Source organism: Echiichthys vipera, assembly GCF_963691815.1.
Source record: "Echiichthys vipera genome assembly, chromosome: 4".
Lineage (NCBI taxonomy): Eukaryota > Metazoa > Chordata > Actinopteri > Perciformes > Trachinidae > Echiichthys > Echiichthys vipera.
In genome coordinates this window covers 2,430,725-2,450,787 of record NC_139829.1, presented here as the reverse complement: position 1 = coordinate 2,450,787, position 20,063 = coordinate 2,430,725, and the positions used below count along the sequence as shown (strand labels likewise).

General features: G+C 43.0%; 1 protein-coding gene across 1 annotated transcript; it reads right to left on the bottom strand.

The window, feature by feature from the left end:
- On the bottom strand, positions 1-16,867 carry hmgcra (3-hydroxy-3-methylglutaryl-CoA reductase a). Its single transcript, XM_083911833.1, has 20 exons — positions 16,783-16,867; positions 14,671-14,847; positions 12,673-12,784; positions 12,489-12,576; positions 12,320-12,404; positions 12,125-12,230; positions 11,245-11,351; positions 11,035-11,154; positions 10,794-10,954; positions 9,530-9,780; positions 9,282-9,448; positions 7,865-8,059; positions 7,494-7,652; positions 6,779-6,936; positions 6,565-6,670; positions 6,208-6,378; positions 4,887-5,027; positions 4,630-4,788; positions 3,111-3,265; positions 1-931 (listed from the first exon to the last, which is right to left on the bottom strand). Exons 2-20 carry the CDS (start codon positions 14,833-14,835, stop codon positions 877-879), a joined length of 2,661 nt encoding a protein of 886 aa, XP_083767959.1. The 5' UTR covers positions 14,836-14,847; positions 16,783-16,867; the 3' UTR covers positions 1-876.
- Positions 16,868-20,063: the final 3,196 nt, after the last annotated feature.

The following is a 20,063-nucleotide window of genomic DNA, read 5'->3' as shown; positions in this document are numbered from 1 at the left end:
GTGACCACATGACCTTGTTATTAAAAGGAGCGCCACAGGAGCGTGCACACATATCTGCAGTAAATGGGCTTAAAAACTGATCGTCAAAGTGTTTTTCTTTGGTACTGGACATGCAGTGCAGAGGTGAGTTGAGCCATTGGTTCTGTTTCTCTACTTTAATTATACAGTGTAATCCCAACAGATACATGGTCCCATTAGCAGTGCAGGCACCTGAAGCATTATTTATTCATCCTCCCTCCTTCTTTGAGGGACACAAACAGGATTTTGTATCACCTGTTCGGTTCTGTACATCCATGCAGGAGATGAACTCAGCCTTTAAGTGAGGCTTGCTGTTAGTATTAAAGTGCCTATTTGATTCAGATAGTCAATCATTCCCTTCTTCATTTATTCCTTTACTAAGTCATGGTTAATCTTTCTGTCTTGCTGTGTTTGAACCAGGAGTCTGCTTTGCAGTGCTGTTGAGCTGTGTGGGCTGATTCACAGCTGTGACACTATGTGCCCTTATTCTTAAATTCAGCCCAGCCACACACATTCATTGTGTCTGTGTTCACATTGCTTCATTTGGCAACATGACAGCAGAGATATTTCAGTTGAACCCAAAACCCTGACAGCATTCTTAAATGTGGAAATAAAAGAAGTTAGTATTTAATTGCTCCTGGCCAGCCCCATCAACACAAAGAGAAGATGAATAGTCTATTAGCTTTTTATATCCAGCATAGAGATTGGTCACTCCAGTGACACTTTGAAAGCACTCGAAGACATGTGAGGTCTGCTTTCTTCATGAATGATTAGTTTCATAATGTCCATATCTTTCTGGGTTTACTGCTCCGTCCAGTAACTGGGCTGACTAAAGGAGGCCGAGCTGCTCTCAGCCTCTCAGGAGGCTTTCTTGGTGCACGTTCCTGGAGTCTCCTGTAGGTTCACCTTGGATCTGCAGACAAACATGTGGATAAGATTTCATCATGTCAAATACACACTTATTTATTTTGTGTATGACAACTTAGCTAAGGCTGTAAATGGTATAATGAGACAAACATTAGACTTGAAAGTAAGTATCCGAGGATTCAAGAAGGGCCTCACTGCTGCAGCTCACTTAGACGGAGCGTTCAGGAAGCTAAGAGCACAGCTGAATAAGGCTTAAACACGTGCTTTAACCCACGTTAGCTTGTATTCTGGGCCTCCTGCAAAGCAAAGCACACTGTAAGGATGTGAGCCAGCATTGGGCCATGAGGACTGGCAAGTCTTTGTCTGCACCATAAATAAATGCACCTGCATCCCAAGCATTATAGTGTATCTTAGTTTACAGCCAGTGCTGAGCTTTCTCTCAAAACCTCAAAAGAAAAACGTAAATGAGCTAAAGCTTGAAATCCTACGTTAAGTACAGTGTATATGTCAATGTACCTGTAAAGACACATAAATAAAAAAACACATTTGCAGAGATGGATATCAATGTTTTCTGGGACAATGATCTCTGAGCTTATTTGCAACACTTTGTAGTATTGATAGAACTCACCATACGCAAAATACACAACTGTGCAACAGTTTTAGGCAGGCGTGAAAAACTGCAATCAATCATCAACATGCAGTGACTGAACAGAAGAGAAATGTAAATCAGATCAATATTTGGTGTGACCACTCTTTGCCTTCAGAACACCATCAATTCTTCTAGGTTCACTTTTACAAAGTTTTTGAAGGAACTCAGCTTGTAGGTTGTTCCGGACATCTTGGAGAACTAACCCAGGATCTTCTGTGGATGTAGGCTTCCTCAAATCCTTCTGTCTCTTCATGTTATCCCAGACAGACTGGATGATGTTGAGATCAGGGCTCTGTGGGGGCCACACCATCACTTCATCAGGACTTCTTCTTTACGCTGAAGATAGTTCTGAATGACATTGGCTGTATGTTTGGGCTTGTTGTCCTGCTGCAGAATACATTTGGGGCCACTCACACGCCTCCCTGATAATACTGCATGATGGATAAGTATCTTCTGTATTTCTCAGCATTGAGGACAACATTAATCCTGACCAAATCTCCAACTCCATTTGCAGAAATGCAGCCCCAAACGTGCATGAACCTCCATCATGCTTCACTGTTTCCTGCAGACACTCATTATTGTAGCGCTCTCCAGCTCTTCGGTGAACAAACTGCCTTTTGCTACAGCCAGATATTTCACATTTGGACTCATCAGTCCAGAGACCCTGCTGACATTTTTCTGTATCCCAGTTCCTATGTTTTAATGCACAGTTGAGTCTCTTGGCCTTGTTTCCACGTCGTAGGTTTGGCTTTTTTGCTGAGACTCTTCCATGAAGACCACTTCTGTCCAGACTCCTCAGCACAGTAGATGGGTGGACCTGGGTCCCACTGGTTTCTGTCCAGAGATCCTCAAGACAGTAGATGGGTGGACCTGGGTCCCACTGGTTTCTGTACAGACTCCTCAGGACAGTAGATGGGTGGACCTGGGTCCTACTGGTTTCTGTCCAGACTCCTCAGGACAGTAGATGGGTGGACCTGTCCCACTGGTTTCTGTCCAGACTCCTCAGGACAGTAGATGGGTGGACCTGGGTCCCACTGGTTTATGTCCAGACTCCTCAGGACAGTAGATGGGTGGACCTGTCCCACTGGTTTCTGTCCAGACTCCTCGGGACAGTAGATGGGTGGACCTGGGTCCCACTGCTTTCTGCCAGTTCTGAGCTGATGGCACTACTGGACGGGAAATAAGCTTGATGTGTCTTTCATATGCTACACAAGTTTCCTTGGCCGACCACTGTGTCTACCAACCTTTAACCTTGCCTGTTTCTTTGTTCTTCTTCAAAAGAGCTTGAACGGCACATCTTGAAACCCCAGTCTGCTTTGAAATCTGTGTTGGGAGAGACTTTGCTGATGCAGTAGAACTACCTTGTGTCTTATTGCTGTGCTCAGTCTTGCCATGGTGTATGACCTGTGACATGAAACTGTCTTACACAACCTCACCTCAGTAGTCTAAAACGTTTGCACAGTACTGTACATGGCAAAAACATTACAGTGTCTGTAATGACCCTTCTGTCTTTGGCGTATCTTTCTGATGTCTGTGTAGACAAAATTACTTACGTGAATCTGTAATTTAAACTTACCTGTTGTGTGTCATGTGACTCTTGACCAGGTGGCCGGCAGCCAGAGCAGCCATCAGTGAGAGCTCTCCAGCCAGCACGGTGGCACACACAACCTTGGCCAGCTGCCGGGCATTCTCCCCTGGACAGTCCTGACAGGCTCCCTGCACACCCAGCATCTGCGCACACACACACACACACACACACACACACACACACACACACACACACACACACACACACACACACACACACACACACACACACACACACACACACACACACACACACACACACACACACACACACACACACACACACACACACACACACACACACACACACACAGAGACACACACACACACAGAGACACACACACACACACACACACACACACACACACACACACACACACACACACACACACACACACACACACACACACACACACACACACACACACACACACACACACACACACACACACACACACACACACACACACACACACACACACACACACACACACACACACACACACAAATGAAGCCAATTAACAATTACATACAAGAGACGGTTCAGCTATTTTGCAGAGTGGTTGTATGAGGTTCTTATCCATAGTCAGTGTGTTACCCACTGTAGATGACCGTTAGCTGCCAGTTTGCAGAAGCAGACAGGAGTAGTGACACAGAAGCTGCTGTGGATGGGGGTAGCAAAACATACTTAAATCACTGCTTTACCTTACCTTCAGGCAGCTCTTTCCTTTGGCACTACATTTTCTCAACATATTCCTGTGCATGAGCACAGCTGGGTCACTCAAAGATCAGCTGTTTGCTTCAAACTTTCTGCGGTTTATTAATAAACAAATACAAGAAAATTGTAGAGTGATTATGACAGTGACGGTGAAATGCTTTCACTGTGTAGACAGGAGGATCCTTCATAAGCCGGAGTATACAAAAGAAGAACTTTTGCAGAGGGACACTGAACAGCTGGAAGAGAGGGAGGGGAAACTTCTGTGGAAACTGGAGGAAAGTCATCTGACAGCAAGGTAGAGCTTTGAATATATTCTAAATACAGAACATTTAAACTCGTGGATTTTTTAAAGGTCTGCTTTTTTTAGGTGGCTAAAGCCAGGGCCAGATTCCACGCAGCAGCAGGGCTATTATTTATGACCATTATCATATTGAAATTCAATGCAGAAAGGCAGGCAGGGTTGCAGCAGCAACTGCTGCTGGTGTGGTGCGTGCGAGCTGCAGCAGTGCCATCGAGACAGCTGCCACTGCTCAAGCAAACTGCTGCCCCCGTCCATAGCAGCGCATAGCTCAGCTTCTGTCAGTGCTCCTGTCTATTTCTCCAAACTGGTGGAGTGCTAACCGTCATCTACTGTAGGTAACACACTATTGATAGTTACCTTATACAACCCCACCTTAAAAAAGGTGTCTGGTGTGTGTGTGTGTGTGTGTGTGTGTGTGTGTGTGTGTGTGTGTGTGTGTGTGTGTGTGTGTGTGTGTGTGTGTGTGTGTGTGTGTGTGTGTGTGTGTACCTGGAGGCAGGCTTGCTGGGGGGGCAGGTTGGTGCCTCCTCCTACAGTGCCCAGCTCTATGGAGGGCATGGTGCAGGTTATGTAAAGGTCCTCCCCTGTTGGCCCTGACGCCTCCATCAGGGTAATGCAGTTACTGCTGCCCACTGACTGAGCGGGATCCTGGAGGACACATGTGCACACAGACGCATCATTACTACATGAATACAAGAATACATCGAAATAAAGAGATGCATAGTATTTCCTCAGAGCTACTTCACCTGTCCACAGGCTATGTAGATGGCAGCCACCAGGTTGGCTGCGTGTGCGTTGTATCCACCGATGCTACCTGCCATGGCAGAGCCCACCAGGTTCTTACTGATGTTCACCTCCACCAGCGCTGCTGTCGTCGTTTTCAAAACCTGAAACACAGAAACGAGCCAACATGAGTTTTCTGAGTTAATATGAGATGAAGCTCATTTTCAAGCAACGTTTGGTTCAGTACTACTACTACTGCTACTACTACTACTAAGAGTGAAACTGAATGCTTCAACCATGTATCCACTAGGCTACTTTTAGCTAACTATTTCAACCATGTATCATTTAGTTTAAGCTATTTCGGGTTTATCCATTAGTTTTAGCTAACAACCGGTATTTGCCTGCCTTAAAGAACGGCACAGAAAATCATTCCTTCCTGCTGCCATCAGACTGTAGCAGACTGCAGCGTTGCTGCACGGCATTGCTGCACGGCATTGCTGCACGGCATTGCTGCACGGCGTTGCTGCACGGCGTTGCTGTACGGCGTTGCTGCACGGCGTTGCTGCACGGCAACGCTGCACGGCAACGCTGCACGCCAACGCTGCACGGCAACGCTGCACGGCAACGCTGCACGGCATGCAAGGCAACGCTGCACGGCATGCACGGCATGCACGGCAACGCTGCACGGCAACGCTGCACGGCAACGCTGCACGGCAACGCTGCACGGCAGCGCTGCACGGCAACGCTGCACGGCAACGCTGCACGGCAACGCTGCACGGCAACGCTGCACGGCAACGCTGCACAGCGCTCAGGGAATAAACTCACACTACTCGAAGTTACATATCACTGAAATGCACCTTTCTCTCTCTTGCACATTAAAATCTACATAGTAAATTGTAATATAGTGTTTATCTGCAATACTGTACTTTTATTGTAGTTCATATTTTGTATTTTATTTTATTTGTGTACTTCTGATTGCTTTGTACCGTTGCTACGATTAACTTATTTCCCCTCTGGGATAAATAAAGTTATCTATCTATCTATCTATCTATCTATCTATTTTCACTGTTTATCCATTAGTTTTAGCTAACTATTTCAACCATTTATCCATAAGTTTTAGCTAACTATTTCAACCATTTATCCATTAGTTTTAGCTAACCATTTCAACCATTATTCATAACTTTTGTTTACAGTGAAATTCTGTGCTTGCTTGCTAACTTGTTTTCACATAAATGTCACATAAGAAACAGCAGTGCCCAAGTACCCCCTGGTTTGGAATTACTATAGATTTCTGTTAAAGGCCACTACAGTGAGCTGCTCTCTCTTAGCCCTGGCTCTTCCTACCTCTCTAACCACTTTTGCAGGGATGGTGGCCTCACAGACAGCAGACTTGCCCCTGCCTTCAATCCAGTTGATGGCAGCTGGTTTCTTGTCGGTGCAGTAGTTTCCACTGACAGCCACCACCTGCAGCTCTGGGAAGTGCTGCTGCAGTCTGCTCAGAGCCTGCTCTGTACCCTGCAGGCAGAACAATTATCCGTTAAACAAGGTCCTTAAGGACATTAGGACTATCTTAAATGCCCCAGGGGTATAAAACAATCTCTACTCACACTCTCTCTCACGCACGCACGCACGCATGCATGCACGCACGCGCACACACACACACACACACACACATACACACAGTCATTATTAAACAGTAACCTTAGAGATCATATTCATCCCCATAGCATCTCCAGTCTTGGAATGAAAGCGGATGTAGAGATTTCTCCCAGCCAGACCAACCAGTAGCTTCTGGAGCCGAGCAAACCTGCCAACAGTAACCACAGACTCATTCACACAAATGAAACATGCAGCCACACAACGGACACTGAGTCCAAAAATTTTAGCTCTGCCCATGTAAGGTTTCATGTTTTACCTGCTGGTGTTGTCAAAGGCCTCTTTGATGGCCTGAAAACCGTCTGTGCTCTCCAGCCAGGCCTTGACCTCAGCAGCCTGGCAGGCGGAAGGCAGCCTCACTACGGGTCCTCGAGTCATGCTGTCAGCCAAGATACGACAACTGGCTCCGCCTCCCAACTACAGCAGCACAAGTAGGATACAGTACATGTTAACACATTATCAGAAGAGTATTCACAGTACTGCAGAGGATTCTAAATTAATAGAAAAGGCAGCTAGATATGTTTTTCTTTTCAAAGTTAAATTATTGTTGCTCACTGAGGCCCCGATCAGACATAACTGTTGCCGGACACAAAGAGCAAAAGGCTTCGCTCTCATTTAAAAACCATTTCAAAAAAGCCACTCCAGTGTGCTTAAACATTAATGTCTATTCAGGATCTAATGCAATTTCAGTCCGGATTGAACATTTTGAGGATTCTGCACTGCTACTACTCCACATCAGTAATTGTAACAAAAAAATGTAACTGTAAGTCAGAAGTGGATAAAAAGAGCCTCATCTCCAGCCCAGTGCCAGTTAGCAATACTTTATGTGTCAGAATGAAGTAAACAGTGGACAACTGTAAAGAAGGCTGGATATTAACTATTCATATGTTGATGACTGTTTTCATAATTTTGTCCATCCTAGTATTTGTCCTGTAATAACTGAGTCTTTGAACAATAATATAATAATAACTCACAGCGATTGCTCTACAACCGCGATTGGTGCTGGCAACTAAGCAGCCCTCTGTGGTTGCCATGGGAACCTGGAACTGCTTCCCATCCAGATGCAGCGGTCCAGCCACACCTACTGGTACGGGCATGTAGCCAATCACATTCTCGCAGCAGGTGCCCATGACCTGGAAAACCAAAAGAACAGAAACATTGAAGAGCATGATTGTGTAGCATCAAAAAACATAACTATAACTGTCGCTTAAAATTCCGTTTGATTACATCGTAATGTCAGTGTGAATGCGATTTATCATTCTGTCCTACTACCAAGAGAACTGCAATTTGTGTGTGTGTGTGTGTGTGTGTGTGTGTGTGTGTGTGTGTGTGTGTGTGTCTTCACCTTGGAGTAGTCATAGTCGATGTACGGGAGGGTGGAGAGGGCAGAAGGAGAGGGAAGTTTGGCAGATATCATCTGTCTTCGTATGGCCACTCCTCTCTCTGGTCTCTCCATCACAGCCTCCAGTTTGTAAGCAGGGATGTGTTTGGAGTTGACCAGCTGCATCACCTCAGCATCACTCAGGAAACGAGCCCCCAGCTGCAGCAGACACAATCAGGCAGGGACTCACTATTAGGCGTGTTTCCATTAGTGTAAAATGTGGCTGGTAGTAAGGTTTCAGGGCCCGCCCTCTCAAATGTCTGTTCACTCTCTGTGTTTCATTACAAAAAAAAAGCCCCAGAGGGATTTAGGAGACTCTGGAGGTGAAGTATCACTCTGAATGGGTTTAGATCACAGGTAATCAGCTGATCAGTGATACAGTGTGTCGGTCTTCCTCTTAGTGAGAAATGCATAATAGTTGTAGTTTGATTTACTTACTTTACTTAACTTATGTACAAGTGACATGAAAAGAAAACATTCCACCTTGAAAATTCTGGGCGTTGTTTGTTGACAGACTCCTGTCTGTCACCCTGCTTGCAGTACGGTGTGCAGTACGGTATGCTTTTGTGTGTAAATGGGAGAGAGAGAGAGAGACAGAGAGAGAGACAGAGACAGAGAAAGAGAGAGATAGAGAGAGAGAGACAGAGACAGAGAGAGAGGGAGCATGCAGCAAAGGACCACAGGTCAGATCCACCCCGGCTGCTGCAGCGTTCATTTTAACAAGCCGGTGCAAAGATGCTTGTGCACAGATCATTTTCTGTGCTGAGTTCTTCTTCACCACTGGATAAAAGTGTCTGCTCTACTTCACGTGTTGTTGTGGCATCTGTACTAGATCCTCAACTGGCATATGATGGGGACCACTTTGTTCTGTCTAGAGCTGCAACAATAAGTCAATTAATCAATTAGTTGTCAATCATTAAATGAATCACCAACTACCGTATCTTGACAATTGATGGATCGGTTTGAGTCATCTTTTAAGAAAAAATCTCCAAATTCTCTGATTGCAGCATTTTAAGTGAAAATATTTTCTGGTTCTTTTCCTCTTCTATGAAAGTAAACGGAATATCTTTGAGTTGTGACCCAAAAAAGACACGTGAGGACGTGTCTTGGGCTTCGGGAAACACTGATCCACATTTTTCCTGATTTCATAAACCAAACAACTACTCTTTAAAATGAGAAAAATAATGAACAGATTAATTAATAATGAAAATAATCTTCAGTTGCAGCAGCAGTGTTGTCCAACAAAGTGGTGAGCTGAGTAGATGTGGGGCCACACAGACCCAGTGGAATCAGTGTGAGTGTCTTTACTATTGGCATCATGGTCTAATTGGTTCAGCTTCAAAGAGAGAGTGGAGTGACTAAGCTCTATACAGCGTCTTACTTCAGGGTTGTTGAGGACGGCAACACATTCGTCCAGGTCTCTGGGCTTTGGGGGAAGACTCGGCTGATTGGTCTCAGACTTGAGCCCCTCCTCTTCCTCCCCCACGACAAAGAAGCTCTTTGGCTGGGGATCAGCGGTTGGGGCAGACAAGGGCCTTATAACCTCATCTAGGGAAACAAGTAAGAGTTGGGTATCACGGTGCTACACAAGAACATCTGCTACAGCTTCATCACGGAGCGCAAACACACCTCGCTCTGAATTGTTGGCAGGTGCCGGGGCAGCCTCACTCTGGGCTTGGAGGGGTCGGGGAGGGCACGGCTCCTTCCTGCAGCAGCTCTCAACAGGCCGTCGTGTGGTCAGGGCGGGGGCGGACATGGTGATGGGGTTCTTCAGTGACAGCGTAGACTCCATTTCAACCTGCTCAAAGAAGATGTACTTGATAGCCAACAGCAGGGCCAAGGCCAGACAGATCACCTGCTCTATGTCCATGGTTATCATCCTGCAGGGGAAGAGGCAAAACAACAATGATAAATAAGTTTTATTTCGGATTTCAGAAGCAAAGGCTGGCCTTGGTTGAACAATTGTTTTGATGTTTTTTATGGTTCCTTATCTTACATATACACTTTGATGTGCTCAGACATCAGGAGGAACCGATAAGAGATACGTTTCATTCTGACACCAACACTTTTGTCTTTTGGGAACACAGCTTAAATGTCTTATTATCTTAGTGCTGGCTAACTAAATGTAGGTTGCTAGCTCAGAGGCTGTTGTTATTTACCGCAATGAAGGGGTTTGAAGAATGGTAACATGCAGATAGCGGAAGGGGAGCAAGAGGAGGAATAAATCCCAACAATGTATGGGTTAAACCAGACTAGCCGGTGTGTAACATCATGTCCTATACTTATAGTAAAATTTATTGTAAACTTACTCATAGTAAAGTCCATTCAAGTGGATTACCAAAGTCAATCCAAAAGGAAGGAGCCCATTGGTGCTTTGTTTTCTGTGTAGGGACTCTTCTCATGCTGCTGCAGAGGTTGGCTGTTTTAGTAGTTTTGAGCAGAAATAGTGGTTAAAAAAGACTTTTTAATGCCTTCACCGTACTGCACCGAGCTAATCAGTGTTAGCCGCGTTCCAGCTGTTACCGGATTTCTCCGTTAATAGGTCATAAACGGAAAAAAAAAACACCTCAATTTGACGTAAGCAAGTGTCGATAAAGACAGTGGGATGGCTTTATGTCGGAATTGCACTTTAAGATAATTAAGAGATCATGAAATAGAGAAGGTAATCTTTGGTCTATAAAGTCGTACCACAAGTGTTGCTTGTACCTTTTCTTACTTTGCATCCTGACCTACAGCCTCCACTGTTCATGAGCTTAATTGTGTCTTGTGTCTTGTGGATAGTGCATAGCGTTAATTTCAGAGGACAGCCAATGCTCTGAATCACTGCATGAAAAAGCAGAGTAGCACGCACACGCCAACACCAAGTTAAAAGCATGTAAATCACGAGCCACACCTGGTGAGGTAGAAGTGCCAAAGTGGTTTCTCTGGCTCAATCCTCCTGGGTGAGAGGTGGTCCAGCTCCATGCCGACCCGTGGGATGCCCACTGTGGTGTTGATGGACAAGGGCTCAGCGATCCAGCGGCTGTGAGCATGAACCATCACCAGGCCCAGGGACTGCACAGAGAGCAGGGATTATAAATCACACTCATGTTCAAATGGAAACAAGGAAACTAAGAAAGTGAGAGGGGTGTTACCATGATCATTTTGACTCTCTGGGTTACAGGGTTGGGTTTGTTGTCCTCCTCCTCCTCCATCACTCTGGAGAAGTGGCTCAGCTGCCAGATAGGATGGCCCTCCTGACTCTCACGGGACAACTTCATAAGCAAACACAACATGATCAATTAACGTGACATTAACACACACGTACATACATTGTACATTTACATGATGCACTGCAACTTCACCTCGAGCACCAGTGAGACGCACGCAGGGAAGAAAGTCATGAACACAAAGTAGTTGGCCAAGACAGACATGCAGCCAAAGCCGCACATGATTTCCAACTGTCGCACACCTGAAAGATACATGACAGATAATCAAAGTCTGCTGTCACAGCAAGGGGCGGGACATAGAGACACGATGGACTGGTTAGACAGGAAAAAGGATTCATACCCTGCAAACTTTCCCACCTCAACACACCAAGCAAATTGTTTTGTGGAGATCATTTTCGAATATACGCATATTATTTGTTCTTTCAATATCAAGCTGTGTTGTTAATGTGCTAACTGGTTAGCATCTTGAATCCGTCCTGTCGGCCTTCGTGTTTCCCTTTTTTTATGATGATACCAGTCTACTGCTGCCTTCTAGTATCGACAGTTAATTCCTCTCATGCAGGCGCAGAACGGACGTGCTAGTCGATTGTCAGCTGTAATCTTTGCGGTGTGTTCGAATGCCACACCGGGCAAGACACAGGTGACGTGAGGAAACACAACAGTTCTTCTTCGTCACCATTAGCTCCAAGTTGTCTTGTCTGCCTTACAACGCTGTTTGGCAATCAGACAAGCATTTTCTTTAAAACATACCGACAGCTTAAAGCTCTGTTCTGTCTCATCCAACTTTAATATAACAGAACACACAACACCAGTGTTGTTACTACCATATTTGTGACACCAAAATGAAGCAATCGGAACATGGGTTACAGGTTCTTAAAGAGTAACTTATAGTAACAGCTAACAGGAAATAGTGTTTCACTGTTGTGTCTTGTTGAAAGCCTGTGTAACCTCTGTAACCACACTGACAGTGATGGTGTGTAGTGACACAAAAAATACTTTAAATGGCAGCAGGTACCTGACATGGTTCCCACCCCAATCACTAAGCACTCCACCAGGGCGTCCAGAGTGAATGTAGGTCCCAGTACTGCCATGCCACGAGCAATGTTGTCTCTCACTTCATCCTGAAAAAGTAATAATACAATATACTAGTCAGGGCTACTGTTGAATATCACGTGAAATGCTGCAAAATGATGAGAATATTTCTTCATACCTGAGAACTGGAGCTCAAGGCGTACTTGGCAAGAGCACATGCTTTGGAGAGGTCGATGAGAAGCAGGAAGAACGGCAAAGCCTCACTGGAGGAGCAAACAGAACAATCAACTGGAGTTTTTAAACAGAGATACTGGTAAGACATGACATTATGCAGAGGGTGTCCTTACTTCAGGCCTGTAAGCTCTTTATCAAGAAAGTGAATAACCACGGTACTGAATACGAAGCTTGAGAATATGGTAAAAAGGCCTGCGATGCCTGCAAAAGAGTAGATGAGGTACATTTTAGATTAATCTGGCTAGTTAACAGCATCTTAGTCTTATTTGACATCTCAGACACATCTAAGTATTTTACCTAAAATATATTTGGACCCCAGTTGTCTCAAGTTCTGGAACTGAAAGTAAATATAGACGATGGCGATGCAACGTGTGATGGTAAGGATGATGATATCGCTGCTCAGAATTTGCTGTAAAAAGAATGGAAAATGAGATCAGTGTAAAGGTCACAGATATTTATCATGCATGGTTAGGTAAGGCATACAACTCAATGACAAACTTAAAGGACATTTTGGAAACTATCCTTATTCACTTTCTTACAGAGAGTCAGATGTTCAGATTGAAACCATTCACATATATAAGGCTACAGCCAGCATCTGGTTAGCTTAGCTTAGCTTAGCTTAACACTAAGACTTAAAACAGGTTTGTGTCTAGACGGTAACCAAAGATTTGCAAATGTCTCACAGACAGCTACGGTTAGACATTAACCTTGTTTATTTATTAGGTATAAGGACAGTGTGCAGTGGCATTAATTATTAAAAGAAAATAAAAAGATGGCTGCACCAGATTTAGCGGAGCCGCTAATTTCCATCTGTAGTCCTTGGTACAATAAAACAAGGTAAGATAGGTACAATAAAATACAACAGGGACTGTGACAACATGGCAATTAAAAATAAACAACACGTTAATTACAAAGCCTACTTAAGGTGCGCTGAGATGTTCTGAATATTTAAAATGACTATTCAAGTACATAGGACACTTTATAAAGGGCAGAAACACGTATAATGCCTACCTAAAGTGCACATGGTCTGGATATTTCAAATAAAACAGATATTCAAGTACGTAGGATTTAACATAAAGTGCTTATAGTTCAGTGCAATTAGTATTTAAGAGGGACTAAAGGGCCTAAGTCAAGCTCCACAGGGATGGAGCCACCCACGAGGGTAGCCCCATCCCTGGAGGTACCCACCACAGTAGCCTACTGCAGTTTCAGTTTGATACTGGCACTATATTTCAAGGATGAGAATGCTCTGTAAGAATGAGGCTACCCACATTGGTATCCTATGTACCCTGACTCAGTGCTGGCACGACTGCTGAGTCAGAATCCAGTATTTGATGTTACGAGTGACACAGAGGTAGTCAGTGGTGTTTTGAGGTGCTCTGAAAGTCTATTCCACTCACTAATGGTTTTGCAGGAGAATGCTGAATGGGAGAAAGCAATTTTGCCTTTTGGAACGCTGCAGTCCCCCTGTGTTACTGATCTTAGGGTTCTATCGAGAGCTTCAGAGCAAGGCTGCACAAAGTTTTTCAGGGGGGGGGGTGCTGCATTGTCGATGATTTTATGCATTAGGCGGATATTTGAAAACATGATTAAGTTGTCAAAGCTCAACATTTTGTATTTGTTAAGTATATTACAGTGATGGTGCTTAATGCTATTTTCAGAGACTGATTGTAATGTGATCTTACTGGATTCACAGCTGTCGTACTGGCCTGGGACCAGGATGATGTACAATACAGTGCACTCTAGTCTGTTCTGATGTGCTAGACTCTTTGTTGACTGGGAGCAGTAACTTTCTGTAGTCTTGTTGTCACAAGATTTCCAGGCAACCAGTGAAAACGCCAGTAAGTGATAAGGTGCCAGATGAGAAGTCAGACTGTTAAAGTTATGTGGACACATCCTTAATATCAGTACCAAGTTTCATGGGAATATATCCAGAACATGAGGGTGAGATATTTCTGTCTGCAGCAAAGTAGTGGACTGACTAGCTGACTGACTTCTATCTATCACCAGAATCATGACTCCACTGCTGCTAAAAATGTATGATGTTCTTTAGGATTTATAGCTATTGCTCATGACAATGCATTTTATTTTTAATGGCGTTAAAGGCATTGTGTCAGAGCTGTGGGGTTAGTAAAAATATTGAAATACTGTCACTACTTAAGTGTAACATATAATCTGAATTGCAAGTGGGAGGACAGTCCTGAGGCTCTTTCAAATAGGTCAGTGACCTACTTTACATTGTGTGGTGGATACTCTACTACGGATAACATATTGTTGAACATCTCATTCACTCACCTCCTCTGTTTTGGGGCAGTCAAAGTTCCAGCCACAGATCTGGTCATTGCCAGTGAACATGTTCATGGACATCATACAGATGGTGAGGGTGACTGTGCCGACGATCACCTCCCAGGGGTGGGAGGCCACCAGGAGGCCGTGCATACGGAACAGACGGGTCAGCATGGTGAAACAGAGCTACAGAATAACACAGTGGGGTTACGTAAGACGGGAGAAGCTGCACACCTTTACATAACAACATGTGGAAAACTAAAGCATTCATAACGTGAGCAAGTCATGGGGTGATCATAGGAAACACAACCACAATGGAATCAAAAATCAGTATGTTTATAGTATTTACTTGATATTTTGATCTCATTTTTATTTATTTAGCACATGTTGAGAGAAGAAAACAATTACAGTTGAAATACATTAAGTAAAAAAAAAGAACAGCAAAAAAAACAGAAAACCAACAAGAGGCTTGGCAAGTAGGGTTCCCTACAGTTATTCAACTATATTTATCAAGATGAGAGATAAAGATTGCTACTTTACACTCCACAAGTCCAGTTCAAAGGGAAATATTGCACTTTTAACCTCATCAGTCAGTTAGTTATCACTTTCAAACAAAACTTACAATCATCTTGTGAAATATGATATACTTTTCTTGTTTAAACCATCCAACAATGTATAGCACAATGTAGCTGCACCTCCTGTTAATAATAATCCAGTTAAACTAAATCATCCTTGGGCTATTCTACATAATGAATACCTACTTTTATTTATTTTTATTATCATGTATTATTATTCTGATCTTTTATTATGCTTTCAGCTTTCACATAAATGTAATTTCCAGTGCAGGACAGACCATCTATTTGATGTGTTCTTGTGTAATTCAGTTATTCTGCCATTACATTTAGTATTTTGACTCTTTGTAATCAGAGATGAACCTCCCTCTCGAATCGATGTACTTCTCATTTCTTTCATATAAATGATGTTAGAGAGTTGTTTTCATTTGTATTGCCAGAAAGTGAATGACAATCCAATCCCCCCACATTCTCTATACTTCCAACTGTTGCTCATTTCAAACACTTGCAATAAAGTGGTGTGGTGGGTAAAGACCATTGGAACATTCTGTTACAGACGACGTTTTCATAGACACACCAGGAAGTACATTACACACAGAAAGACACCTATGCTGCCCAAAGCCTAAATACAGTAACCACCAAAAAATATTAAGCAAAAAAAACATGGCTTTAAAGTTTCTTTACTGCACTAACAATCCTATGTGGCACATTAATGATGGATTATGGTTTATTAGTTTAAAATGTAATAATTGTATCCAAATCAATCCTATTCTTCCTACTTTCAGGCCAACAATTGTGCAGAATTGATTTCCTCGATTTCCAACACAAGTATGCTTCAAGAAATAACCAGAAGCTGAATTTAAACCAATAAAATAATAATATTAATAATAATAATAATAATAATAATAATAATAATAATAATAAACAAAAACACTGTATAAACTATTTAGAAAAATCTCATTATAGCCTAATCATCAATTTAAGTCAGAGGAATCATGAAATATAATTCTTAACTGATACGTTTCATGAATGTTTCGGCCTACTTTATTACTAAAAGTTGACTTTTCTTTAAACCAGGCTAGGTGATTCATTTAGTTAATTAGTACTTGAAATATTGTTAAACTGTGTAAATGAAGAAGAACTAACAGATTGCAGCTAACCACTGGAAAGTATTGTGGTGACTCACTCCGCTCTCTACAGAGAAACACCATAAGAAACATCATAATAACAACCACAACAATATTCTTTTTAATTTGATAAATTCTTAATTAGCTAGTAGCTACCCTGGAGGTAAAAGTCTCCAATGGCTGTAAATATTAAGATTGAGATGACTTTATGGGGGTAGAGAAACACCCATGCTGCTGTCTGTTCCCGCTGGTAAATTATCTGAGTCTCCTACAGGAGGATCTAAGCCGCACTCGGCTCACTGGAGCGGCTTTGTCGCGGCTTTCGCCCCCACCGACGCGCGTCCTGGTCTGGATGCTGTCGTCAGTGCTGCCCTGACAAGCCTCTTTAAAGGTACTGTGTTGAGGGGATAAAGCGGACTTACCTTGGATTGGTGACAGGATAATCTTGAGACGGAGGTGTGATGGTGACTTGTTCCCAGCCTCCCGGTGCAGCACAGACAGCCGGTCTCCCCGTCACGCCGCTCACTAGGACCGATGGAACGATGGCACGCTTCTGCATCATGCGACGCTTCAGCCAATCGCGTCGGTCACCTGCTTCACGGACGCGTTCTCCACGCCCCGTTTCCTAGGCGACGGCGGTAACGGGGCATGGCCAGAGCGAGGACGCCTGATCTCGCCACCGCCCAGACTGTGAAGGGTACACAGGGAGCCTATGGCCTCTGAGGGAGGGGGCGAGCTCCTGGGAGAGGGATGGGGCTTTATGGATCAATTTAACTGTGGAGTGATTTCTCTTGTACTTTTGTTATCGCATTGTAAATATTATAATAATACTAGTATACATTACATAATATTGGGTACAAAATGTTTCTCAAAAAATGAGGAATTATAGTATGGGCGACATAGACATAGACAGGCCTGTATAGGTGGAAACCTGTTTCCTGAAAGCATTTTTTAGCCTATCGTGTTTTTCATATTTTTGGTTAGAAATAGACCACAAGTTAGGGTAAACGGAAATGAATACAAATGTAGAAATCAATGTTAGGAGTAGACACATGTTTAAATGCTTCGCTCAATGGCATTGAAACAGACTAGACTCTGGAAACAAGCTAAATCCCCAGAGCACCAAGCGTGGTACAAGAAGTCAAATGCAAAAATGGAATAAATTGTATCCAGATCATATAGTAAGAAGCATTAGAGCTTTCTAAGTGCATATGTAGACACACACACATATTCACACATGCACAGTGGAGATGTCACCCTGGAGCTGTTCTTTTGTTTTTTGTTTACATTTTATGTTGCTTAATGTGTTTCCTGGGCAGCACGGTGGTGCTGCGGTTAGCACTGTAGCACTCCTCCTGTGTTCTCCATGTTCTCCTCATTCTAAAGAATCTATTTCATTTTGTACAGTACTACAATAAAGACACCCCCCTTAAGAACAATGTCTTCTTTTAAAATAAACTTCAATTTGAATAACAATATAATATGTACACAAGAAATATGCTTAACTGCTTAACGAAACATATTTAGAGGGTGACTAAATCATAACAGACTACAACTTTGTTTCGGGGTTTGGATTCTCCCAACATTCATGGAACAGCCTGTTCAGATCTTTCATGGCCTTTCTGTTTTGTTTATTCAAAGACATATATCTGAGTAAGAGGGCAATTCAGGTTCAAGGCTGGACACTTGTTCACTAGCTAATCCACCAACCGAGTGCAGAAACTGCCCCTCAGAGATGTGTTTACACATCACAGGGTAGAACCAGTCTACCAAAGTGTATGGGCCCAAAATGACATAAAGTTGGATTAAACATTTCTGTACAAAATAAACAATATAAAGGTTGTACCACTGATGACATGGTATATTTTTCAACTATGGGTTTGCTGTTGTATGTTGTATATTGTTTTATAAAAGTTAATAAGAAATTGACATAGATAGAATGAGCAGAACAGCACCATCTAGTGTCTCAAGATCGTGGTCACAACAGCAAAAAAGAATTCCAGCATACAGGTTGCCTGGTTTGTTGTTGAGTGTGTCAGTGATCAGCCTGCTCCATGTCAGTGATGAATTAAACAGGGGAACCACTCATTTGGACTAATCAGTTAATTTACAACAGTATTTCACGTTAGCCAGTCTTCAACTGAAGTCTTCCTGTGAGTGCTGTGGAATCCATTAGCTAGCTTTCAACTCAGAATGATTCCTTGTTTCTGTAGCCTGATGGGCGTGAGCAGAGCAGCAGCTTCCACAGCAAAGACAGCGAAGCTGAAGGCAGAGGGAGAGATGGAGACACTGAGGTTTGTTCACAGACAGCTAGAACGTGACAGAATGTCATTGTCAAACCCATCAAAAATATTTGAGTATTAATTCAGACTTAATATATTTTGTTATGGACCCTGTGGGTGTATTATTTTAGAAACATATAGCATCTAATAAAGATTCTGCTATTCCACCTTTAACTCTTGCTAATAATAAACTCAAATGGACCTGGAAGTGCACTTGCAAACAGTGACAGTGAATAAAATGAATATACGTATACTGTAATAGCCAATTGTTTCCATCCAAGAAGAAGCAATCATCTTCCAATGTTTTCTGTGAAAGAGTCAAATCATGAAGAAGATCCAGACTGTAGACAACCGGTTGTGACTAAATCAATTATATGTGCAGCATGACACTTCAGTTTGGACTGAGTTAAAGGCCTGGTTATTCCTATAAGGTTCCTGCTGATGGACTGATATTTTTGATTTTAAATAGACTAAATATTTTTTATGGTGCTGTCTTTGGCCACCATTACCATCATAACAACCACTTTTTAAACCGTCAGGATTTATTAAATGAGGATTCCATCACCCAGAGGCTGATTCCTAAGACTTTACCTGTACTCTGGTGCCACCATCAGGCCAAATTACATTTGACAAGCAAAACAGTGAAATATACACTTCAGTAGGGTAGACCATAGACATATAAAGAGTAGACGCCGCATCGAACGTTGGGCCGCGAGAAATGCGGCCGCCATCTTGGACCGGTCATTCTCCCAGATCAGTTCTATGATTGACTAGTTGAGCCTATGAGTTGAGCAGCAGAAGGAACAAGATGCCAGAGCACTGTGCAGCGTATTCCTGCTCTAATCTAATATTACAATATTACAATTCATAATCAGTACGGTACAGTACAATTTTAAACAATTATACATAAATCCATGCATTTTTGAATGTTATAGTGACTCCCTCAGGCTGTGGCAGGTAGATACATATTTAGCTGCCAGAGGAGCTGCTGTCCCTTATTATATTATTATTATCTCGTCACAGTAGAGGCGTGGAGATTAGCCTCTGTGGGAATGTTAGTTAATTCACCCCCCGGCCAGATGTGTGTGTGCATGCCTGTGTAGATATGAAAGGAGAAGCAGGGAGGAGAGGGGTTGTCGTACATGTGGTCTAGTGTAAATGGATTGCACATTTCCAGCAGTAGGTCAGCGGAGGATGTGCTGTGGTTTCATGAGAGGAAGACACTTCAGAGACAGTTCATCTCAGGTCACCTCAGATATTCTCAGTTTTGTTTTTTTAAATATTGAACATGACATTTACATGAATTATGAGATAATTTTTCATGTCATGTCACTTTTTTTTTTAAAGTTTAGACTATCAAAGGAGAAGTGGCAGAATCTGATCAATATCCTTTGCTGTTAAACTGTTTCATCAAACAGGAG

Bases quoted from the DNA above. Each gene is read 5' to 3' on its own strand.
- hmgcra (XM_083911833.1), bottom strand. From the start codon at position 14,835: ATGCTGACCCGTCTGTTCCGTATGCACGGCCTCCTGGTGGCCTCCCAC. The intron at 12,577-12,672 runs GTAAAATACTTA...ACTCTTTTGCAG, and splicing joins GGGGTCCAAATATATTTTAG to GCATCGCAGGCCTTTTTACC. The intron at 9,449-9,529 runs GTGTGTTTGCGC...TTGTTTCCCTAG, and splicing joins TGCCAACAATTCAGAGCGAG to ATGAGGTTATAAGGCCCTTG.